Raw genomic sequence first — 24,428 nt, forward strand, 5'->3', positions numbered from 1 at the left:
TTCACGCCCGGCCCCGGGACTCCGCCCACTTTGCCCTGGAGCCTGAGCTGCCCCTGCTGGTCCCCGTACACTGGCGTCCTTCCTGCCCCCGGGTCACCGTGTCGCCCACCTCCATGCCTGGCTCTGCGTGTCCTGGCCCAGACCCCACCCCACACTCACCTGCCCGTCGAAGGCGGGCTCATGGCCTGGTTCTCCCTCACTGAGCCCCCAGCAGCTCTGCCCTGTCACCTGCTGTACCTGCCAGGGCCCCAGGCCTCCCCCACCGGGCCAGGCTGGCCACCCTGACTCAGCCCCGCCCCGCCTGGGGCTGTGCTCCGCGCAGTCCGCGCCACGGCCGAGACCCGCCATGAAACCTCTAGGAAACATGAAGGTGTTCTGTCTGATTCCCGCGATTAGAACGGGGAGGGAATGTGCTTTCTCACGGACAGCAGTGCCGTGTTTGCGGCGGAGACGACGGTATTTTTCATGAAGTTGTAAGTCAGTCAGGTGGCTGACTCACATTCCCTCGTCATGAAACGTGATTAAATTGGGGGGTAGGAACATTTTTTAAAGGTCAGCGTTTCAGTAGGACGCTTGGCTGTGGAGGGAAACGGGCTGATCATCTTGTCTGTTCCAGATACAAACAGAGGAGCAGGTGCACCCGCGTGTTCCGGCTCCCCACGACGGGGGCCGCGGAGATCACCGGCCTGTCCGCCCCCAATGAGTTTTATTCCCGTATCCTTTCTCCTTCCCGAGGGCTGCGGCCCGAGCCCGGCCTCCGCACACAGCTGAGCGTCTGAGCTCCGCCCCGCGTGGCCCTGCGGAGCCCAGACCCCGGTGAACTGATTCTGCACTATGTGACGGTTCCTCTCAGCAGTGAGAGAGCCTCAGAGAGAGCCTGGGCCAGCGCGCCTCTGACCCGCAGCGGCACACGTGGTGTCTGTCGGCTCCGCGTCTGGGACCGCGTGACGTAGAGCAGCGCCGCTGGCCGCGGGGCCAGGCCCACCCCTGCGCCTCGAAACAGCTGCTATTCAGCGGGACGTAGCACAGAGCCCAAAGCTTTCCTTTTCTTAGCTTTTAGGCCTAACACCATCCTTTTCCATTAAAAAGCATTGATTTAAAATTACTTAGAAGCAGAAATCAAAATCTTGAGGAATCTATTTTATTACTTTTAAATTTATTCAGAGGCCTCATTGGAATTCTTTTGCAGAGTTCTGTAGTTGAAATTTCCTAAGGACTGGCCTATGGTGTTAGGACGTTCTAGAATATTCTGTTAGATATGCGTTATTTTTGTTCCCGAACCTTTTGCTAAAAACAGAACTGACAGCCTCGCCCCGCGTGGAGGTTCTGCTCTGCTCTCCGCGTGGGGCCACCTCGTGCCCCTCCGATGGCGCTTTTCAGGGTTCAGGTAGCTGTCCCTGCCGTCTGGCTAAGCACTGGCAGTTGGGTAGTTCATGGGGTCACGTGACCCTTAAGTCCATGAACGGTCCTCAGATCCCACAGACCTGTGACGTGTCCCGGACGCGGCCACTGCCAGCCTCAGACCGGCTCAGCGCCAGCCCCTCCTGCACACGCAGCGCGGCTGAGCAGCTCCGATTTGAGTCTTTCCCGGGCGCCTCGACCCTCACTTATCTCATGGTCTTTCACCCCGAAATCTGCTCTGCCCGGACCTCCCCTTTGTCCTCAGCCCCCCCCCCGCCCCCCGGCTTAGAGAGGCAGGGCCAGCGTGGGGAGCGGGCTGAGACCCCGCCTCTGTGGACCTTAGAGAGGCGTTCCCTAACAGAGCCCAGACCTGGTGCTGGCCGCCAGCCGGAGCAGGACAGTGGAAGTCTTCGACCTCAACGCGGGCCGCAGCGCCGCCATGATCCAGGGAGTCCATTCCCGGCCCGCCCACCAGATCTGCCAGAACCAGGTGAGTGAGGTCGGGCCTGTGCAGCGTCTGAAACGCCATGTCCAAGGCTGTCACCCGTGCAGTTGTGAGACGCAGTTTTATGTTTCCCACCAAACCCAAGGCTAGTCCCTGTCGACCGGGAAGTCGGCGAGCCTGGATGTGGGGCCCTGGAGGCATTTTCACGTCATCGGAGGGGAATATTTGTGTGCCGGGCTGTGGTGGTTGCACGAGCCGAGCCTCTCTGGGCCTCCCAGTCAGACCTTCTCACTGAGGCCTGGCGAGGGCCGGGCAGCCCTGACGGCGGAGTGACGGCCACGCAGGCTCCACAGCAGCGCGGGGCAGCCGCCGGGCCAGCAGCTCCTATCAGGACCGGCAGGTCGTTTTGGCAGGAACGGCTTCAGTGCCCACAGCCCAGGCTCCGGCTTGGCTGGGGAGACGGGCATTCAGCTCGCGGCACAGTCCCTTCAAAGGGCACGTTGCTACCCAAAGCAGTGCGGGAGCCTGGGCGCCAGCCCGTCTGGATGGCAGCTGCAGGTCTGACCTTTGATGCATCTGGCGAGCTGCAGGTTAGGCCAAAGGCATAGCTGAAGTCAGGCCGTGACCCGGGAACCGCGTTTGCGTGAAGTCCCTGCGGGCCACAGGCTGTCATCCAGGCGTCGGTGCCTCGTCCGGGTCCCTGCACCGCCCATTGGAGAGGGGCGTGATCCGGAGGGCCCGGGCCACAGGGAGATCTTCCCCGCGCAGTGACCGGGCAGAGGCAGGTCCTCGGGGAGCAGCGCGCAGGGGACCTATGCCGACGCCCGAGTCCTCACACAGACGCGAGGGCCTGGGATGGCAGGTCATCGGACACGGATGGCAACCGGTCCTTTCCAGTGCACCTGGAGAGCTAATGTCTCCGTCCTGCGACCTTCCTCCTGGCTTTCCGTGGAGGAAACGTACATCGCTAAGCTTGAGGTCACAGTGCACCGTGGGTAATTAATTGCTCATATGGAAGCTTTTGGAGTCCAATTAGGAAGTTGTTATGAGTAAGGGAAAAGCTCCTGGGAATGTCTGTGATTACTTGGATGTGATCCTGCTGGCTGTCGGCAGCGTGGTGGTGACTAGCTCGGTCTCTAGAACACGAACCTGATCCCCTTGCACCCACAGGGGTCGCCATCCACCACCCAGCCACCTCAGGCTTATAATCTTTTCGCAACCACCGCCGTGGGTGACGGGGTCCGGCTGTGGGACCTGAGAACCCTGAGGTGAGGCCGTCGTTCTGTGCAGGGGCAGGTGCGGGGGGGCAGGTGCGGGAGGGCATGTGTGTGGGGGCAGGTGTGTGGGGGCAGGTGTGTGGGGGGCAGGTGCAGGGGGGCAGGTGCAGGGGGGCAGGTGCGTGTGGGGGCAGGTGCGGGAGGGCATGTGTGTGGGGGCAGGTGTGGGGGGGCAGGTTCGTGTGGGGGCAGGTGTGTGGGGGCAGGTGTGTGGAGGGCAGGTGCAGGGGGGCAGGTGCAGGGGGGCAGGTGCGTGTGGGGGCAGGTGTGGGGGGGCAGGTTCGTGTGGGGGCAGGTGTGGGGGCAGGTGTGTGGGGGCAGGTGTGTGGGGGCAGGTGCGGGGGGGCAGGTGCGTGTGGGGGCAGGTGCGTGTGGGGGCAGGTGCGGGGGGGCAGGTGCGTGTGGGGGGCAGGTGCGTGTGGGGGCAGGTGCGGGGGGGGCAGGTGCGGGGGGGCAGGTGCGTGTGGGGGCAGGTGCGTGTGGGGGGCAGGTGCGTGTGGGGGCAGGTGCGGGGGGGGCAGGTGCAGGGGGGCAGGTGCGTGTGGGGGCAGGTGCGTGTGGGGGGCAGGTGCGTGTGGGGGCAGGTGCGTGTGGGGGCAGGTGCAGGGGGGCAGGTGCGCGGGGGCAGGTGCGCGGGGGCAGGTGTGGGAGGGCAGGTGTGGGGGGCAGGTGTGGGGGCAGGTGTGGGGGGGCAGGTGTGGGGGGGCAGGTGCGTGTGGGGGCAGGTGCGTGTGGGGGCAGGTGCGTGTGGGGGGCAGGTGCGTGTGGGGGCAGGTGCGGGGGGGCAGGTGCGGGGGGGCAGGTGCGTGGGGGGGCAGGTGCGTGTGGGGGGCAGGTGCGTGTGGGGGCAGGTGCGTGTGGGGGCAGGTGCGGGGGGGGCAGGTGCGTGTGGGGGCAGGTGCGGGGGGCAGGTGTGCCGGGGGACATGGAGGAGGCCAGGACCGCAGGGAGTGTGTCTATTGAAGTGCACGCTGTGAACTCAGATGGACAAGGTTGGGGGCGTCTGTTTACACTGACCTTCTCAGAAAAGTGACTTACTCCCGGAAAAGGTCACATAAATGCGGAAAAACACAGCTTCTGGTCTTCCCTTTGAGTGTTGGCTCTGGCTGTCCCAAAAGGTGGGCGATTTTTTCAATAAACCCAGCTCCATTTCCCTTACTTTTGTTTTAAATTTAAAATATACATATATTTTTATTGATTTCAGAGAGAAAGGGAGAGGGGGAGAGAGAGAGAAATATCAGTGATCACTGATCGGCTGCCTCCTGCATGCCCCACACTGGGGATCGAGCCTGCAACCTGGGCATGTGCCCTGACCAGGAATCAAACCGTGACCTCCTGGTTCACAGGTCGATGGTCAACCCCTGAGCCACGCTGGTGGGGCTGTTTTTGTGTTGTTGTTTTTTGCAATAAACAAGTCTAACAGTTGGTTGTAAAACTTAACCAGCCTTGATAGAATGTTGCACCTTCCAACAGCCTTTGAATTATTGATTCAAATAATTTATGATTTTAAAAGGAGGTTTTTATATTTTTAAAGATCTCCAGAATATGCTTATCACTTAATAGTCTTCATATATAAAAAGTTTGATTAATGTTAGTTTGGTCATCTTTGAGAATTTATGGTTTTGAAGTCTTTTAATTACCTTTGAGGATCTCTCGAATAACCTGCCCAGTGTCTAATAATCTTCACATATAAAAATGTTCTTATTAGTTTGTTCATTTTTGTGAAGAAAAGCAACAGGTCAGTATCCTAATTTGGGTTAAAAATGAAAAAAATAATTTTTACTCCTGGTGTTTCTTTTATTTTCCTCGTAGGTGTGAGCGCCGTTTCGAAGGACACCCGACCCACTGCTTCCCGTGTGGGATTGCCTTCAGCCCCTGCGGGCGCTTTGTGGCGTGTGGCGCGGAGGACAGACACGTATGTGCTGGTCTTAGTCCCAGGGGCTGGGTGTCCATGTGGAGAGGATGACGTTGGTGTACATCCTTCCTTCCTTCCTCACTCTGACTCACTGTGCGTGACATGCCGTGTTTTCTCTGACCTCCCAGATAGCAACATCTATATATATAAAAGCCTAAGCCACTGTTCAACCATTCGACTGGTAGCCATGATGCGCACTGACCACCAGGTGGCAGACACTCAACGCACATGCATGGGAACATGGAACAGACTGATGAATCTCAGAGGGAAGTGGGGAGGAGGGATGGCGGGAAGAGATTAACCAAAGATCTTATATGCATACTAGAGGCCTGATGCACGAATTCATGCACTGGTGGGGTCCCTCAGCCTGGCCTGCAGGGATCAGGCCGAAACCAGCAGTCCAACATCCCCCGAGGGGTCCCGGATTGCAAGAGGGTTCAGGCCAGGCCGAGGGACCCCCCACTGGTGCACGAATCCATGCACCGGGCCTCTAGTTAATAAGTAAAGAGACACATACCCTAGGATGGATTTGGAACAAATACTAATTTTATCCGTTTGTCTTTAACCTGTTTGGAAAGGTCTTGTGTAGTGTCTTAGGAATGTGGTAACAAATTACCCCAAACTCAGCAGCTTCCAGCAGCAGACCCTGGTCCCTGCAGCCTGGAGGCCCCGGGTCCGACTCAGGTGCTGGGAGATCGCCCCCCGGCCCCTCCCAGAGGCTCTAAGGAGGGTCCAGCCCCCTTGGCCTGGGCTTCTCTCAAGGCTCTGCCCCCTCCTCACACTGCCCCCTCCTGGTGGGCCTCGAGTCTCACCTCCTCTCTCGTATGAGGACACCCCAGAGCCACAGGAGCTGTCCCCACAGCACCTGCCTCTCAGCACGGCCGAGGGCCCCGAGCAGACTGCCGGCCCCTAGCCCTGGCCCCCTGGCCTGTGGGATCGGGACCATCATGCTGTTTTCTTCATTTGGCTGTAGAGAGGATTCGGTGAGGCAATTACTTAGAAGTTGGTGCTCAGTACGTGCTTGCTGCGGTCACTAACCCTGTACTTGACAGTTAGAAACAACAGATGAATAGAGGTGCCGCAGTTCCCGCATCTGTTTAACCTGGACCGCAGGCAAGCGGCGAGCCTGGGCCCTCGGAGCCTCCAGAACGACTGAGGGCGTTGACATGGGGTGGGAACCAGAGGTGACCCACATTGGCAGCCACGACAGTTTGGAAGCCCTTGTGGGCGTGGTGGGGACCTGAGGGGCCGACCTCTCTGAGCCTGGGGCCCGGGCTGCCTCACCCGACCGTGCTGTCGGCACCCCCTGCTGGCCACCGCTGAGCTGCTTGCTGAACGCAGCATCCTTCTTCACCGCACCCCTGGCTGGCGGTTCCTGTTGGCGCTGAAGTGGCACCAGGGACCATCCGCTGAGAGGCGGGGATACAAAACCTGACTGTCCTTCAAATGACCGCAAACGGAGCACGTCTTCAGAACGCTCCCAGCGGGTCTTGGGCTCGGCTGCTGCCGGCGATAGAAACCCCTCCCCTTCGCCTCAGCTAGCTGCGTGCTGGCTCTCCCCACAGGACACCTCGGCCTTGTCTTCCAGGCATACGTGTACGACGTGGGCTCCAGCACCTTCTCGCACCGGCTGCCTGGGCACACGGACACGGTCAGCGGGGTGGCCTTCAGCCCGTCCGCCCCTCAGGTACAGTCCCCAGGCCGGGGGCCTCTCCCACAGGCCTCGCCTCGCGTTCCGTGTCTGTCAGACGTGGTTTAGGTGAGGTTTGTGCTGTGTGAGACCACGTGCGGCTGGGATTGCGCGCAGGGAGACGAGCCTGGGAAGAAAAGCCTCGGTGTCTCCTTCCCCATGAGGGGCCCCGCCCGCGGCGCTGCTGGGCCGGCAGCTCTGGGAGCCCCGAGGGGTCGGGGCTCTGACGTGGACCCTGGTCAGAGCCGAGGGCGGGAGCAGGACACGTGCAGGACCAGGGCGGGAAGGGGAGAAGCGGGACCCCAGCTCTGAGCTGGCACGATGGGGAGAGAAGATTAAGAGAGAATGACAGCGGCTGCAGATCAGCCGAACGGAGCGCATGGTCTCGTGTTCAGGTGCAGAGGGAGGGCTCCAATGGGAGGCGTGGAAACGTGGAGCATCATAGCGAGTCGTCGGAACATGGGTTTCACGCTGCTCCTTTAAGTTTGAAGTGTGACTCGGAGAAGGTTATTGTGCGTGTGCTGTGTGAGGCGGAACCGCGGCTGCTCTGCGGCTGCTCGCTCGCGCAGGCGGGTCCCGTCTGCCCGCGCAGGGCAAGGGCAGTGTGGCGCCACATTTGCCGCCTCGTCTAGTAAATGTTGGGAAATGCATCAAGCTGTCCTGCCGGTGACCACAGAGCTCCCGTGTGTGTGTGTGGGGGGAGCAGAGCCAACCTCCGAGGTGTCAGGAGCAGGGACGGGGAGAGGTGGGCCCAGGGCGCCCAAGAGCAGCAGAGGCCCAGCAGCTCCGGTGTGATGCCCTCCCCTCCCCTCCCCTCCCCTCCGGCTGCGAAGGAGGAGCCCAGTCCTGCCCCGCAGGGCGCTCCTGCCCAGCTCTCCTGTGGGCTCGGGAGAAAGGAGTCGCCCCTTTGAACCTCCCGCCAGTCTGCCCTCCGCCTGGCAGGGAAGGTCCTTTAAATTCCTTCCAATGAAGCCAGCCTGTGAACGTGGAAAACAGGTGTTCTTTCCTCATGGTTTGGATTTTAAATCTTAAAATAAGGAACAAAAAACTCATTTTGATTCAACTCAGCCTTAAAATTACATTGATGGGAAGGATTTTTGCTGCCACATCTACTGGACCAGTTTTTCCTGCCTTTTTATCTCTGGTCTTTGGCCCCTGAATCGCACGTTATTGGGATTTGCCCGACGTGCTCCGTGGAAACAGCCTGGGAGAGCTCGCAGGCACCGGTGGGCAGACCCAGCTGGGAACACAGGCCGGTTTGTGTCTGATGTGCTGCTGAGCATGGAGGCATGCAGGGTCCCTCTGCACCCCAAGTGTTTGCTCCTCTCAGACCTGTGTGTACCCAAGGCTGCCCATAGGGGGCGTGGCCAGCACTCGCAGGGGCGTGGCCAGCACTGTGGGCCTGTTTCTCGTGTTTAGTAGACGCGTGTCCTCGGTCGGAGTCCGTGGCTCCCGCGCTGGCTGCACTCTGGGAAGCTCGCTTAGCCAGTGCCCGCCTCTGGAGACCCCTGAGGTCGAAGTCTCTGTCCTGGCCGTGGTGGCCTGGGTCCAAGGTCCCGGGGCGGCTGGTGAACCCTCGCCTCTCGGGTGGCTTCCTGCCGTAGCTTTGTCTTTGCTCACGCCTCTGCTGCCTCTGTGCTCCCGGCCGTTCCTCACGAGACTGCTGTCCCTCAGCCTTTGCCAGATGCTCCGCTCTGTCCTCCAGACCCAGATGCCTGTCCTGGTGTTCCCACCTGGAGGCCTGCAGCCCCTCCTGCCCAGTACTTGGAATCCAGGCCAGCTGCTCCGGCCTCATCTGACCCCGAGACCCGTGACCTGCGTGCTCAGTGCCGAGCTGGGGCCTGCACTCACCGGCTGAGCGTGAAGGCTGCGGGGCGAGCCCTGCGGACTTGGGAAGGTGCCACGTGCCCAAACGCAGGTGCGCCCTGACCTCGGCTGGCGACTCTGTGGTTCGGAGCTGCTCAGGGATCCTGAGGGAGAAGGCCTCCTGCAGAGCCAGGCTCCCTCACTGATCCAGAGCTCAGTGCTCCTCTCTGCGCGGAGCCTCTTGGCTGTCGGCAAGGACGTTGTGAAGGCGGCCAGGACGCTGGCTGCGCGGGGCTCGCTCGGGGAAGCTGTTGGCCACGAGGGCGGTGGCTGGTCCACATTCGTTTGAAGGAACGTGCGTCTGAGGGAAGGCTGTGGGCTCCACAGAGACGAGAGCTGGACCTGGGGGCGAGCGAGGAAGCTGCAGTCATCGCTCATTCGTCAGGAACACTCGGCGCAAATCTGCCTGGAAACCGCACCCCGACCTTCCCCTCGGCTCCTCCGTTGCCCGCTCCCCACTCACCAGAAGGCGGGGGGTTCAGGTCTGGGTGGTCCTAGGTCGGGCACACAGCACATGGCTCAGCTGTCAGCCGCACGTCCAGCCCCAGCACACTTGGCTGAAGCTCGTGAGCACATAGGGGAAGTTAATCGCCTCGTTTCCCAGGGTGCGGTGAGCGCCTGGAAAGCGTCTTGCTGCCTTTAATGTTGCCGTCGGCTCCATGATTTATGTCAAATCATGAAAGAAAGAAGGAAAAGACCTTCTAATAGACGAGTCCACTTCCCCTGTTGCTGCATTTAAGTATGTGAAGTACTTCCTGGTATTCCTGTATCGTTCTCACACCTTTTATCGCCGACCCAAGAAAACCTAGTGATAGCTGTTTGAGTCTTAAAGGGAGTTACTAAAGGGGAAGGTGGGTGCCGAGCCTGCCCTGCTCCTCCTCCACACGGATGCGGACGTCTCTGCTCACGGTGCTGCCCGCAAGGCCACGCATTGAGAGCCTGTCGTGCTGGACGGGCCACAGGTCACCTGCTCCGTCTGCAGCCCAAGCGAAGAGCCGCTGCTCAACACCCGGGCGCCGGTTCTCGCAGAGCAGCCCCCCTGGGGCGCCGAGCCCTCGGGCTGCTTCTCCACGGTCGTGCTGGCCTCACGTGGGACTCAGTGTTCCACCTGTGAGCCGTGACCTGTTTTGTTTTCTAGAGAAGTCATCTCGTGAAATGAGACTTTGAGCGGCTCACAGAAGAATTCAGACATTCATAGATGTGTTGCATACTTAAATGTTCTCATAGATGAGTAGGAGATACAAATAACTTCAGCTTCTACCCGGATGAGACGTTTGTATGCCCAAATGTTAGAGTATCTGAAATTTCGAAGGAGGGAAGTGAGGAGTCAGCGCCAAAGCTGAGCCAGGAAGAAGAGAAGACTCCAATGTCTAGACTCCGGGACGGAAGGGGGACGTGGCTGCCAACCTACCAGGACATTTAGGCGCTCAGGTGACGGGAGATTCCTGGGAAGACACAGGTTGTGGAGAGAGATGAAGAATGAACAGAAGCTGCAGTAGTTATATGAAAGTAACAACATTAAATTGTAATAAATAATAACAACAAGTGTTCACAAAGCAAATCCCAGGATGAGATGACCTCATGGTGACCCCACTAGACATTTAAAGGAGAACTGATCTTGCTTCACAAACGCCTCCTCAATCCCTGAGGTCGATATCACTCGGATTAAAAAATCAGCAGAAAATTAGACAAATGTCTCCTAAAAATAGCTGCAAAAATCCTCAGCAAATTATTAGCAAATCCAATCCAGCAACATGTAAAGGTTACATACCGTCAGCATGAGACTTACCCCAGGGACAAGGCTGGTGTAGCGAACGGAAGTTAATGTGCGTCACGTCAATAGGTTACCTGACAGATGTGAGCACCTGTTTAGGAAAGACTCAACAACGGCAGCGATAGGACTTCCTCCACCGATGCCGCCATCTCTGACGCACTCCCGCCGGCGCTCTGAGCGTGAGAGGCGACACTTCCCGCAAACAAGGAAACAGGCCAGCCGTCCACACCCACCACTTCTCGCGACTGTGCGGGGTTCTCCCCCAGATCACACGTGCGCGCACGCTCCCCAGAGGCCCAGCGCCAGTTGGTGACTCGTGGTTGCGTGTGGGGTTGTCGGCTCCCTCAGGCATCGGGTGAAAATAAGCGCCGGTCATTGCCGTGGCCGGGCCCGGGCTCTCTTCCTCCCAGGTCGCCCGTGAGAGCAGAGTTCCTTTCTGTAGCCATTGCGTGTGGCCCCGTTTTGGTGGGCCAGACGTGGACCTCAGCATTGTGTGTGGCCCCATTGTGGTGGGCCAGACGTGGACATCAGCATTGCATGTGGCCCCGTTGTGGTGGGCGGACGTGGACCTCAGCATTGTGTGTGGCCCCATTGTGGTGGGCCAGACGTGGACATCAGCATTGCATGTGGCCCCGTTGTGGTGGGCGGACGTGGACATCAGCATTGTGTGTGGCCCCGTCGTGGTGGGCGGACGTGGACATCAGCATTGTGTGTGGCCCCGTTGTGGTGGGCCAGACGTGGACATCAGCATTGTGTGTGGCCCCGTCGTGGTGGGCGGACATGGACCTCAGCATTGCGTGTGGCCCTGTCGTGGTGGGGCGGACGTGGATCCCAGCGCCAGCGGTTTTGCCTCTGATCTCCGTCTGACGGGAATGTCTGACCTGCTAAACCTGGTCCTCGCCAGGCCTGCTGTGTTAGGGACCCGGGTTGCCATCAGGCCCCGCTTTGTCAGGGACCCTCTTGGAGACGGGCAGGCTCGGCCCCTGCCCGGTCCCTGCGTCACTCTCTGCAGAACACGGTCGATCCCCATCACCTTGGGGCAGGGAGGCGGCTCGTGTAGATCCGTGACTTGCTCCTCTAACCGCACGCCCCCCCCCCCCCCCCCCCCCGTTTCCTCCCACATACACCCCAGTCGCCCTAACGCGCTGGCCTGTCCTGGCCGCGCCCCCGCACACGAGAGCCTGTGCAGGTGCTGCCTCTGTGTCTGGGGAAACATCTCCCCTCCCGTCGTCACCCAGCTCCGATCGTCCTTCATCGCCGCCCCACGTCTGGGTCCCCGCCTCCCAGGGCGTCGTCTGCTCCGCCCAAGCCCCTTCTGGAGCTGCTTGGTTCGCGGAGCCAGTCCGCTCCGCGCGGTCAGCTCGGTGAGGTCAGTGGTGCAGTCCAGCGCTCTGCCCGCACACGCCATCCGCACACGCCAATTGCACACGCTGCTCACACATGCCACCCGCGCACGCCACCCGTGCCCAGACCTGGGTGTCGAATTGACGTCATAGTCGGGTGGCCCCGGTGACAGGCAGGGTCGCTCCCTTCCAGGTGTCCCTCGGTCCCAAGCAGCTGGCGTTTCTCACGTGGCCTGTCCTGGGCCTGGGTTGCGACATTGCAGGGAGTCAGCGTCCCCTCTCATCCCAGTCAGCACTCGTGTTGTGACGCGCAGGACGGCAGTGCGGTGCCGGAGGAGGTGTGTGTAGCACAGGGTCAGACGGGACCGGTGGGAGGAGGGGGGGCCGTGTTCGCTGTGGCCCCTCGGCCGTGGCTGTCCTCCTGGTTGAGCGGCCACGGGGTTTCCACGGCAGCGTGCCGGCCCGTGCGTGGGGCAGGGCGCCTGGGTTGCCAGTGACACATTTGCAACTGTTTGTGCTGCAGCGTTTGAGCCGAGGCCACGGAAGATGGTTCCCATTATCCTCGGTGGCGTGGACTGAGGTCTGGCCGGGTCTGTTCTGATGCTCTGGCCCAGCCTCCGGCGGGCTGCGTGGCCCGGCCCCAGCTGGCTGCGGTCACGGCGCAGGAATGTGGCCGCTGGCGGTAATTCCAGCTCGGCCCCATTTCCCTGTAAGTGATTTATAAGCCCAGCTTGAAAAATTCTTGTTGAAATAGGTTGCAGCATTTTAGTTCTCAGCACACAGGGTTCCTCTCACACATATTTCCTTGTTGTAGCTGTTGCCCAAGGCCAGGAGGGCGGCGGGTTACACACCACAACTAGTTTCTATTCCAGGGCAACTAGTCAGCGGACAGCTATGTGACGCCGAGGAGGAGGCACCACAGCACGTCGTCCCCTGAAGCCACACGGACGCGGCCTTTGCCTGTGGGACGATGGGCTCAGCAGCGGTGACTCATCCAGGGGCCGGCCGGCACTCACGTCTGCTTCCCTCACCCAGAGCCGGAGCCCAGGGACAAGGCAGTCCCGCCCGATGAGGAGCACGGTTCCGCCAGGATTCAGTGCGCAGCCTCTGCGGGCATCGTGGGGAGTCCAGAGGCACCCACCTCAGGGACGCCTTGGGGGTCATTCTAGCTTCAGAAGGGATGTTCTTTCTAGATGGTTCCCACTTCTTAAAGGGCCAGTAGAAAACATGCACGAGCAAGACAAAGCGAGCACAAACGGGGAACACAGTGTCCGTTCTTGGTCACTCGCTTCCCGGGCACAGAGGTCGCCGCTAACACGTGTGTAAACTCGCAGGCTTTTCCCAAACGTGTGCGCGCACAGGTGTGTACAGACACGCACGTGCACGGCCTGGTTTCAGCCTGATTTCCCACCTGATGGGGTTAGGTACTCGGCACCATCGTTGATGGAATTCACACTTGAGGGGCGTCTGGTGGCTTGGCCGGGGCCGGCTGTGGGAGGCACCCCGCGGCTGTTTCCCCAGAACGCTTTCCGACGTGTCATTGCCGAGTCGGAGCCCTCACTCTTGAGCAGCTTTTAGCAAACATTGGCGAGTCCCTCCAACAGGTGTGGGCCACCTGTTCGTCTCCTAATGGAGCTCGAGGGAGGTGTGGCAGCAAACTGGGATAATTGCTGTTTAAACGTATTGGCCGCAGGGCGCAGGCCCAGCTAAGCGCCCACGGAGCGCCCGTTTCAGTTTTTCTGGGCGAATCGCCTCCTTCCCCCTCCCACACACACGGTGGCGTCCTCCAGGGGAGCTGGGGTCTCAGGCGGCGAGCGAACGGACTCCGCTTCGTCTCCGGGCGTTTGTATTCCACTTCTTGTGAATTATTTATCCGCCTGTTTTTATTCGGGATCAACTCCTTTCCATATCTTAGCGATAATCTTTGTGTTTATGATATTTTGAAAAAAATCTAAGATTTGTTTTTTTTATTAGGCTTAGGAGAACTTCCCCTAAGAGGATGTGTTCATTATATTTTCCTACTGTTTCGCATGGACGTAATCTGTTCTTAAATTTTATTTAAAACGTCACCGTTGTGCCTGTGCCTGTGTGTGGCCCAGGGGACTGGCAGCGCCCCGTCACTCCAGGTTCCTCGGGATGAGCAGTGCCCGGCCACGTGTGAGGGTCTCGGCTGCTGCTTCACACGGCTGTCCCCGCACTCAGAGCCCACAGGCTTTTATTATGTGGCTTCACAATAGTTCTCCTCAGCAGCCCCCTTTTTATAAGGATTTATGTAGTTCTTCCAAAAGGAATGACATGGTGCAGCATTTCAAGTCTCTCTAGGAGCAGGGAGAACCCCCTGAACCCACCACCAGCCCCCTCGCCCTCGCCCTCACCTCCGCGTCCAACCCTCCCCTCAGGGAGAACCCCCCGAACCCCACCACCAGCCCCCTCGCCCTCACCTCCGCGTCCAGCCCTCCCCTCAGGGAGAACCCCCTGAACCCACCACCAGCCCCCTCGCCCTCGCCTCTGCACACTGACCCTTCCTCCCCCTCCCCCCCCGCCCTGCAGCCAGTCCAGCTGCGCTCCATCTGTAAGTGTCTCGGAGGCACTTTATTACGTAGTTTGTTGAGACTTAGCTGACATGGCACAAAACCCACCCTTTAACTGTGCGGTGCGGTTGCTCTGACCATGTTTAACTTTGTGCAACCGTCAGCACTGCCCACGCCAGACACGTGACCCACAGAACCCACACCTGGAGGCAGGCAGCCCCGCGCCCCGCGCCTGCCAGCACTGATCTGCGTCTCCGGGACCCGCCTTTCTGGATGTTTCCCGTCCGGGACCTCCCTGCTCGTGCCCTTGGTGCCGGCGCCTGTCACTCAGACCCCCCTCGGGGCCGCCCGGGGCAGCCCGCCTTCCTCATGGCTGAAACGCCGCGTGGTACGGGGCCTCCCTCTGCTCCTCCCGCTGAAGATGGCTTCGGGGTGGTTTCCACTGTGGGCGGCGCTGAGTGGTGGAAGCTGCCGTGAAGATTCACACAGGTTCTGTCTGAACGTCTCGGCTCACGATGAATGCTCCTGGGAGTGGGCTCCTGAGTCCGGGGCCGCTCTGTGTTAACCGCGTGAGGAGCTGCCCAACTTCGCACGGGGCTCCGTGGTTTACGCTCCACATGCAGCGCGAGGTCCCGAGAGCCCCGCGGAGTTGCCGGCACTTGTTCCTGCCGGTTCCCCGGGAGCCATTCTGGGGTGCACAGTGGCAGCTCGTGGCTTCAGTGAGCATCCCTGCACGATGAAGGACGTTGAACACAGGTCATGCGTTTGATGGTCCATAGCTCCTTCGGAGAAATCCTGTTTTGGGAGAAATTCTATTCCAGTTCTTTGGAGACACAGGCAGGTGTCCCACCCATTTGCTGCAGGGGGTTCTCTCCTCCAGGGAACGGTCCTGACCGTGTGATGTGACCGTGTGCTGTGACCGTGTGCTGTGACCGTGTGCTGTGACCGTGTGCTATGACCGTGTGCTGTGACCGTGTGCTGTGACCGTGTGCTGTGACCGTGTGCTATGACCGTGTGATGTGACCGTGTGCTGTGACCGTGTGCTGTGACCGTGTGCTGTGACCGTGTGATGTGACCGTGTGCTGTGACCGTGTGATGTGACCGTGTGCTGTGACCGCGTGCTGTGACCGTGTGCTCTGACCGTGTGCTGTGACCGTGTGCTGTGACCGTGTGATGTGACCGTGTGCTGTGACCGTGTGCTGTGACCGTGTGCTGTGACTGTGTGATGTGACCGTGTGATGTGACCGTGTGCTCTGACCGTGTGCTGTGACCGTGTGCTGTGACCGTGTGATGTGACCGTGTGCTCTGACCGTGTGATGTGGCCGTGTGCTGTGACCGTGTGCAGTGACCGTGTGCTGTGACTGTGTGATGTGACCGTGTGATGTGACCGTGTGCTGTGACCGTGTGATGTGACCGTGTGCTGTGACCGTGTGCTGTGACCGCGTGCTGTGACCGTGTGCTCTGACCGTGTGCTGTGACCGTGTGCTGTGACCGTGTGATGTGACCGTGTGCTCTGACCGTGTGATGTGGCCGTGTGCTGTGACCGTGTGCTGTGACCGTGTGATGTGACCGTGTGCTCTGACCGTGTGATGTGGCCGTGTGCTGTGACCGTGTGCTGTGACCGTGTGCTGTGACCGTGTGCTGTGACCGTGTGCTGTTAATTGCTGCGTGCTCAGTTCCGTTCCAGGCTCCGTGTCCGTCCATGGGCCACGCCGCTCCCCGTCGTGGTGACCGCAGCTGGGCAGTAAGTGCTGAGCTGGAAGGGGACCTCCCAGCCGGTTCGTGGCTCTGCAGGGCCCCTGGCATTTCCATCGGAGCCTGAGGAGCGGATCACGTTTCTGTGTCTAAAGAAGAAGTTGGGGTTTGGATAGGGATCGCACTGAATCTCGAATTCAATTTGGAAAGGAATGACTGTGATGATACTGTTTTCTATTCCATGAAATGAGATGTTTTCCTACTTACCTAGTTTTTCCTTTTTGCAAAAAGAAGAATTAGACCTTTAATAACCTAAGATGTTAGAATTATTGTTTGTAGCATCCTATCTAATAATAGACAAATATGCAAATTGACCATACCTCAGACACACCCACAAGCCACGCCCACCATCCAATCAGAGCGAGTATGCAAATTAATCCAAACCAAGATGGCTACAGCCACAGAGAGCAAGGTTTCCTAGGTAACAGAGGAAGCCACCGCAGAAATAAACACTGTGAGCAGCCACATGTGCCGACACGACCCCGAGGCATGAAGCGAACTCTCTCATCTACTTTCCAACAAAAGGAGCGGGAAGCCCGCAGCCGCCTCGGAGACGGGAGGCCCTGGGAGCCTAGGAGGAACCCTGTTCCCCGAACCCGCGCTCGCTCGCTCGGTGCTTCCGGAATTGTTCACCGCGGGAGGCCGCCATCTGTCCTGGGCCGGAGGTCATCCCCGTCGGAGCGTCTGCTCACAGAGTCCTCCCCGCACCGGCGCTGCCAGGCCTGATGGAGTGGTGCTGTCGTCAGGCTGCTGTGACCGCTGGTCACCGGGCTCAGCTGTCCGAGGTGCCAGCCCGGCCAGGGCCCCTCCGTCCGTGACGGCTGAGAAAGCTGCTCGTCAGAGTCGGGCCCCGGACTCGGGTGAACGGCACCTTGGTCCCCTGGGGTGTGGGTGGGTGGAGGCAGGGGTGCAGGAGGGGACCCCGGACAGCGGGGATGGCGGGTGTCAGCGCCGGAGTGGGTGTGGACGCCGCCCGAGTCCCACACACCCACCTGCCCAGTGGCGGGAGCCTCCCTGCCTCCTCCCTGGGCGAGCACAGCCCAGGCGGCCTGGGCCCGGAGTCTGTGGGTGTGGGTGTGGGTGTGGGTGAGGGTGTGGGCGTGGGCGTGGGTGTGCGCCCCGGGCGGCCCTGCCCTCCTGCACGTGGACGTCCCAGGGCAGGGAGCACCGCCTGGGTCCCCGCCTGGGTCCCCGCTGGGCGCTGAGTCACTGCCGTCCACCCGGCAGAACCCGGGACGGAGTTCCTGGAACCGCCGCTGCGAGCAGCCAGAGGCGACCACAAAGCGTTCCCACATGTCGGACTGGCAGCAGCGAGTGGAATGTTCACCCTGGATCCGGGCGGAGGAGGAGTGGGATTAGGATGAAGGCGCGGGGCGCTCGGCGGGCCGCTCCCGGACCATCTGGGGAGCAGAGCTGCTCGGCCGGAAGCTCCGAGGCTGAGCGCAGGCCGGCTCTCGCTCTGATCCGAAGGGGAACGGCCTCAACGTTTCTCCCCTGAAGCCGGCGAGCAGCGCAGCGGTGCCCGGACCAGGCAAGGGCGCCTCCCCGCCCGCCTCTGCCTCAGGACGTCTTCACAAGGAACCTTCCAGGCTCTCAGTGCAAAGGAGCCCCTCCCTCTCCACCCTGTGGGTGTGGCTCCCGGAGGGCCCTGCACGAGGGCCCGCCTGGCCCAGCAGCAAGGAGGGCAGGAGGGGGGGCGGGGGGGCCAGGGGCAGGGTCCTGTCCAGCGGCACCTCCTGCACCGGCTCCGCATCTCACCTCAGTGGGAGCCTCAGGACGTGAGGCAGCCGGGCTTGTCCCGGGGGTCACCTCCGTCCTCCTCTGAGGTCAGGTGGTCTGAGCAAGATCACGTGTCCACAGGAGCAGATAGGGGGACAGGATGGAGGACTTGATGAAAGGAAATGCAAAAAAAACCAAGGGCGTTGAAATGCCTCAGGGGCAGGCTCTTAAAAGGCCGGGACAGGGATCTCCCTTTAGCTTCAACCCGACCCCGATGTGGGAGCAACTCCTGCAAGAGGGGGACGAGGCAGAGGCCGGGACCACCCCACAGTACTAAGCTCCGAGGCCACAGCTTTACTTGAGTGACGGCTGGTTCCCCAGGCCCGGCCCTCACCGCTCCGCTGGGCACCCAGAGCCCCACTCGAGTCCACCAGCATCCAGGCAGGCTCGGCCCCGCAGGGCGAGAGGCCCCACCCTCTGCCCCGCCCCGTGCTCCCTGCCCCCTTCCTGACCCTCTGAGTGCACTTGGGGCCACAGGGGGGTGGGCCCCTGATGGCGTCTCCTCCCATTCCTGTCAAAGCAGGGTTCCCGTGCTCAGAGAATGAAGAGATGGCCTCAGCTCGGGGGCGCTGCGAAGCGGGGGCCGGCGTGGCTGTGGGGGACGATTCCCAGGGAGCAGTGACGGGAGCAGTGACGAGGGTGGCACCTGTGAGGTCAGAACTCACAAGTCCGCCGCATAGACAGCCTGGGCGCCGCCCGGGCACACGCCCAGCTCGCGACCCTCTGCTCTGTCACGTGCCCTGACCAGGACCCAGCAGGACCTCTTGGTGCCCAGTTCACCGCTCAGCCACCTGGCTCCACGGGACCTGTTTTGTGTCCCTGTGTCTCTCAGGGCTCCCTCCCGCCTCCCCGTGGCCCATGGGGCTCCCCGCGCCCCCCTCTCTCCACCGTCACAGACACACCCGGGGCGTGGGCCCTGAGGTAAAAGGTCAGATTGTAGACAAGTTCAAAGGAGATGGCGGGGAAGGAGAGCCAGGGCCTGTCTGAGTGACTGGAACAGACAAGCCCCTCCCTTTAACACGGGCGGGGGGGGGGGGGGGGGGCATTGCTGCCTCTGACGGAGGCCAAGAAAGAACATTCTTAAAGCAGCTTGGCCCCATCACGGCGGCTGTGTCCGAGGCCCTCCTGCACCCCCTCCCCCATCACGGCGGCTGTGCCCGGGGCCCTCCTGCACCCCCTCCCCCATCACGGCGGCTGTTCCGAGGCCCTCCTGCACCCCCTCCCCCATCACGGCGGCTGTTCCGAGGCCCTCAGGCACCCCCTCCCCCATCACGGCGGCTGTTCCGAGGCCCTCAGGCACCCCCTCCCCCATCACGGCGGCTGTGCCCGGGGCCCTCCTGCACCCCCTCCCCCATCACGGCGGCTGTGTCCGGGGCCCTCCTGCACGCCCCCCCCCATCACGGCGGCTGTGCCCGGGGCCCTCAGGCACCCCCCTCCCCCATCACGGCGGCTGTGTCCGGGGCCCTCCTGCACGCCCCCCCCCATCACGGCGGCTGTGTCCGAGGCCCTCCTGCACGCCCCCCCCAAGCATGGCAGCATTGCCCAGGGCCCACCTGGACCCCATAGGGCTGGGACTCAGCCACCAGCCCGGGGTCCTAAGAAGCCTGATCAGGGACAAGCACTGTGACCACCGTGCCCGGGGCCAGCCCCCTGGGGCCACAGTGTTGCTGACCCTGTGCCATCCTGGCCAGGGCACAGCTTGGTCCCAGGCCCCTGAGGCTCTCGTCTCCGCACGCAGCGGCTTTGGGTTGGTGACACGGCGCACTTGGGCCCCTGGCCAAGGTCGAGGCTGGTTAGCCGGACACCCGCGCCTCCAAGGGGTACAAGGGAGGGCTGCTTCCTTCACAGTGCTGCTCCCAGCCCTGCCCCCCCAAACCCAGTCCTCTAACCCCCAACTCAGTCCTCCTGTGGGGCCCTCCCCCTGTCATGTGGGGCCCTGCCCCCCCTCCCCCAACACTCTGGCGGAGGTCCCTGAGGCCTGGGCATACTCACCGGGTCCTCCTGCCCCTGAGCTGAAGGGCTGGGGGCCTAGGACCTGCTCAGCTGCCCCGGAAGGAGGTGGGGGGCCAGCGGGGTGGGCAGGACTGGCTGGGGAGGGGACTGGACCGTGACCTGGGAAGCCCCGGTGCTGCCCTGAGCCCGCGGCGGCTCACAGCGGAGACCTGGGGTGGAACTGGCCCTGGCGAGACCTCTGGGCGTGGCGTGGGAGGCGGGCAGGGCCGAGGGGCAGGCAGGTCTGTGCCGGCTGCTTGATGCAGCTTGGTCTGTGCTGTAGACCAGCGGTCGCCAACTGGTGGTCCCTGAGGTCCGTGAGGTCCGAAAGGTTGGCGACCGCTGTTGTAGACAATTAACACGGGGAACGTGCCCGCAGCCCCTCCCCTCACGGCCCCCCAGTGACGGAGGACGAGCTCACGCGTCTCTCCTCCTCCACAGCTCGTCACCGCCACCCTGGACGGCAAACTCCAGCTGTTTGTAGCCGAGTGACGCTGCCCTGTGCGCCAGGCCCCGACGTGTGGATGGGGCAGGGCCGTGGGCTCAGGGCCCGGCTGGTGCTGCTGCGTCTGTGCCCACGGCCCTGGTTCTGCTGCTCACGGGACCCATGGACCCACGGTGCTGCCCTTCCACGCAGAATGCGGTGAAGTTAAAGCCGATGTTCCCCAATAAATAGCCTTGTATTTGCTTACAACCGAGACTCTGCAGAGAGAGAGAGAGTGAGAGTGAGGGAATGAGAGAGAGTGAGAGTGAGGGAGTGAGAGAGAGGGAGGGAGGGAGGGAGTAAGAGAGAGAGAGAGACAGAGACAGGGTGGAATGGGAGGGACGCCCTTCGCGGTGGTGAGAACGAGGTGCCAGCCCCGACTGCGCCCGAGCTCTGCTGGGCACCGGCCTCTCCCGTGGCCTCCGTGGCTGCGGGGCTTGCTCGGGGCCTCCCGCCCAGGTGCTGGCAGAGCCGGAGCAGAGGCCCCTCCTCAGACACAGCCGTTCCCGGGGAACCGTGCACGGCCCCGCCTCTGAGGGTGCCGGGTCTCAGGATGCTTCTAGAACAATCCCGACCCCGTGGCTGACACCCTGCAAGGCACCCGTGTCAGGGCCTCTGCGGCGGCCTGGCCTCACCCGGGAGGCCCAGGGTCACCCACCCACCTGGGGACCCAGGGCCTCCGTCCCCCGGGCCCCTCCCCACCCCGCCCCCGGTGCGCCTGCCATCTCTGCCCAGGAGACACCGCAGGCTCCCGCCGGCTCCTGGTCGTCACACACACTTTTCTTGCAAAGTTTGTGAGAAGCAAAATTTAGAATAACTCATTTTTGTTTTTCTAAGATTAAGAGTTATCTAGACTTTTTTATCCATTTATAATATTCCATTTATAAACATTTTAACCTTTTAAATATTCCATGTGTAAACATGGTTTCCCACTTACAAATCTCCCCTTGGGAAACCCACGGAAAGGCATTCGTTTCCACACAGAACTCACGGGCGGCGTATCGGGCCTCCCGGTGGAGCGGGAATGGGCGGGCCGGCGACAGAGGGATGGGGACCTCGATGAGAGAGGCCCCACCCACGGTGCCTCTGGGCGGGGAGGGCGCAGAGTCCGGGGGCCGGGGCTGTGGGAGACATTGTCCCGTGGGACGCACGGTTTCACACGCCCAGGGCTTCCCGTGATTCTCGTGTTCTCTGAGCCGAGCCTCGTTTCCCATCACTGCCGCTCGCCCCCAAACTGGTCAGGAAGCTGTTTATAGGCACCTCGGCTCCGCTGGGCTGGGCCCGGGCCTGAACCAGCCTTCGTGCAGAGACGAGGGCCTTGGCCCTGCCGACCGGGAAGAGTAACTGGGAAACGTGTGCGTCCCGGTCGGTGGGTCGGCGTCCCGGTGGGTCCCAGCCGCCGAGTGTCCGCGGGGGAGAGGGAAGCTGGGGCTTCGGGGCGGAGCTCAGAGCCCGCGCTCGGAGGTGGATCGGGACCAGCGGGGCCAGAAGCGTCTCAGTCCGGCTCTTGCAGCATCGCGTACGTTTTGGGGTGTTTGCATCCATTTTTGTGTTTCCAGGTCTTTTACAATCCCCTGCGGGCTCCTCCGTGGTGAGAGGGCAGGTCAGGCGTGTGTGCTTGAGTCTCAGCCCTGGGAGTGCCCTGCCGCAGCGGGGGCGGGGGTTGGACACATACGCGGGGTGACGCGGGGTGACGTGGGTGACGCGGGGTGACGTGGGTGACGCGGGGTGACGTGGGTGACGTGGCCTCCTGTGCCCCTGCGGCAGGCGCCGGCCCCCGGGCTGTTCTGGTCCGTCCGTCCGTCTGGTCCGCCCTGTGTCCGCCCTGTGTCCGCCGGGCCCGGGGAGCCTGTGAGCTCAGTCCTGGCGGCTTCGGGCCACGCGCAGCGGGTCCCGTGACGGCTCCCGAGGCTTCTCCCGGGGCAGACGGCTCGCGTGGCGGGCAGTGCCGATGCCCGAGCTCCGCACGTTCTGTTTTATCCCCACAGGCAGCTCGCAGACCCGCCCACGGAGGGGGGAGAGCCGCCCGCGGAGGAGGGAGAGGGAGAGCCGCCCGCGGAGGAGGGGGGAGAGCCGCCCGCGGAGGAGGAGGGAGAGCCGCCCGCGGAGGAGGAGGGAGAGCCGCCCGCGGAGGAGGGGGGAGAGCCGCCCGCGGAGGAGGGAGAGCCGCCCGCGGAGGAGGGAGAGCCGCCCGCGGAGGAGGGAGAGCCGCCCGCGGAGGAGGGGGGAGAGCCGCCCGCGGAGGAGGGAGAGCCGCCCGCGGAGGAGGGAGAGCCGCCCGCGGAGGAGGGAGAGCCGCCCGCGGAGGAGGGGGGAGAGCCGCCCGCGGAGGAGGGGGGAGAGCCGCCCGCGGAGGAGGAGGGAGAGCCGCCCGCGGAGGAGGGGGGAGAGCCGCCCGCGGAGGGGGGAGAGCCGCCCGCGGAGGAGGAGGGAGAGCCGCCCGCGGAGGAGGGGGGAGAGCCGCCCGCGGAGGAGGGGGGAGAGCCGCCCGCGGAGGAGGAGGGAGAGCCGCCCGCGGAGGAGGGGGGAGAGCCGCCCGCGGAGGAGGAGGGAGAGCCGCCCGCGGAGGAGGAGGGAGAGCCGCCCGCGGAGGAGGAGGGAGAGCCGCCCGCGGAGGAGGGAGAGCCGCCCGCGGAGGAGGGAGAGCCGCCCGCGGAGGAGGAGGGAGAGCCGCGAGGGTGCAGGTGAGCTCGGGAGTGGTCGAGCGGTCGGACGGAGGGTGTCCGTGTCGCGTTTACCTAGCGACGCTGCACCCCGCCCGGAGCCGCGCGGTCAGACGAGGAGCCGTGTCACCCAGTCCAGGGCCGACCTTCCCGGCCGCGGAGCTCACGCCACGGCAGCGGCCCCTCTGGTTCGCCGCCCACGGGCGCCTCGTTTCCACGTGAGCGAAGTCCCGCCAGGGGATGCGCTGGCCCCGCCGCGGGAGCGAGCGCTCAGCCCACCCACGGGAAGCGCATCGGGGACGACTGAACACCCAACTGGGCGTGGCCAAGTCATAGCGAGGGTCAGGGGTGAGGGTGAGGGTCAGGGGTGAGGGTGAGGGTGAGGGTCGGGGGTCAGGGGTGAGGGTCAGGGTGGGGGTGAGGGTGGGGGTGAGGGTCAGGGGTGAGGGTGAGGGTCAGGGGTGAGGGTCAGGGGTGAGAGTGAGGGTCAGGGGTGAGGGTCGGGGGTGAGGGTCAGGGGTGAGTGTCAGGGGTGAGTGTTGGGGGTGAGGGTGAGGGTTGGGGTGAGGGTTGGGGGTGAGGGTTGGGGTGAGGGTGAGGGTGAGGGTCAGGGGTGAGTGTTGGGGGTGAGGGTCAGGGTTGGTGGTGAGGGTCAGGGGTGAGGGTGAGGGTCAGGGGTGAGGGTGAGGGTCAGGGTCGGTGGTGAGGGTTGGGGGTGAGGGTGAGGGTGAGGGGTCAGGGGTGAGGGTGAGGGTGAGGGTCAGGGGTGAGGGTTGGGGTGAGGGTGAGGGTCAGGGTCGGTGGTGAGGGTCAGGGGTCAGGGGTGAGGGTGAGGGTCGGGGCGTGTTGCCAGTCCTGCTCCGTGGAAAGCACACGGCGTCTGTCACAGCTGCTGCTGCTGGAACTCGTTCAAGGACCTGGGTGCCGGGCAGGTGCCACCGCCTCGGGCGTCTCTCGGCTCCAGGACCTGCTTGTGCGTCGCAGCCGTCCCTGGGCACACGTTTCCGTCTGCGGACCTTTCAGGTCCCCGTCTCCCTGGGATTGTTACTCGCGTGATCGCCGTGAACGAGTGGAAATAAACCCTTAAGGTCACGCGGGCGCTTCTGCCGTCGCTTTGAGTTTTTCCGAGACTCAACGCGCTCACGGTTTACGCCTGTCATGCCCGGTCGTGTGTTAAAATGAGAATACATGCATCATACGTGAGGTGTGAGCCGTAGGCCCGCGCGGCCTGTGTGGCCAGTGTCACAACAAACACAAGTGAAGACAGAAACTCTCCACGTTTAGAATTCCAACCGCCCGACAGCGTGAGCCAACGCGCCGTGGGGACGGAGAAAGAGGAGGAGGGCGAGGGGGAGGGGGAGGAGGAGGGGGAGGAGGAGGGGAGAGGGAGAGGAGGGAGGGGAGGGGAAGGGGAGGGGAGGGGAAGGGGAGGGGGAGGGGGAGGGAGGAGAGGGAGGGGAGAGGGAGGAGGAGGGGGAAGGGGAGGGGAGGGGGAGGGAGGAGAGGGAGAGGG

General features: G+C 62.6%; 1 protein-coding gene across 13 annotated transcripts in view; it reads left to right on the forward strand.

The window, feature by feature from the left end:
• The window catches only part of WDR27 (WD repeat domain 27), a 49,902-nt gene that overhangs the window by 18,455 nt on the left and 7,019 nt on the right, over positions 1–24,428 (forward strand). For 2 of the 13 annotated variants that reach the window (XM_079780042.1, XM_079780046.1), the window contains exons 20-25: positions 617–714; positions 1,770–1,891; positions 3,017–3,114; positions 4,936–5,038; positions 6,627–6,725; positions 8,403–9,726. In XM_079780042.1, coding sequence (XP_079636168.1) covers positions 617–714; positions 1,770–1,891; positions 3,017–3,114; positions 4,936–5,038; positions 6,627–6,725; positions 8,403–8,657 — 775 coding nt within the window. In that variant the 3' untranslated portion in view covers positions 8,658–9,726. The other 11 variants (XM_079780049.1, XM_079780045.1, XM_079780050.1 and 8 more) reach the window with 9 other exon arrangements.

The sequence above is a fragment of the Cnephaeus nilssonii genome, assembly GCF_951640355.1.
Source record: "Cnephaeus nilssonii genome assembly, chromosome: 9".
Classification (NCBI taxonomy): Eukaryota; Metazoa; Chordata; class Mammalia; order Chiroptera; family Vespertilionidae; genus Cnephaeus; species Cnephaeus nilssonii.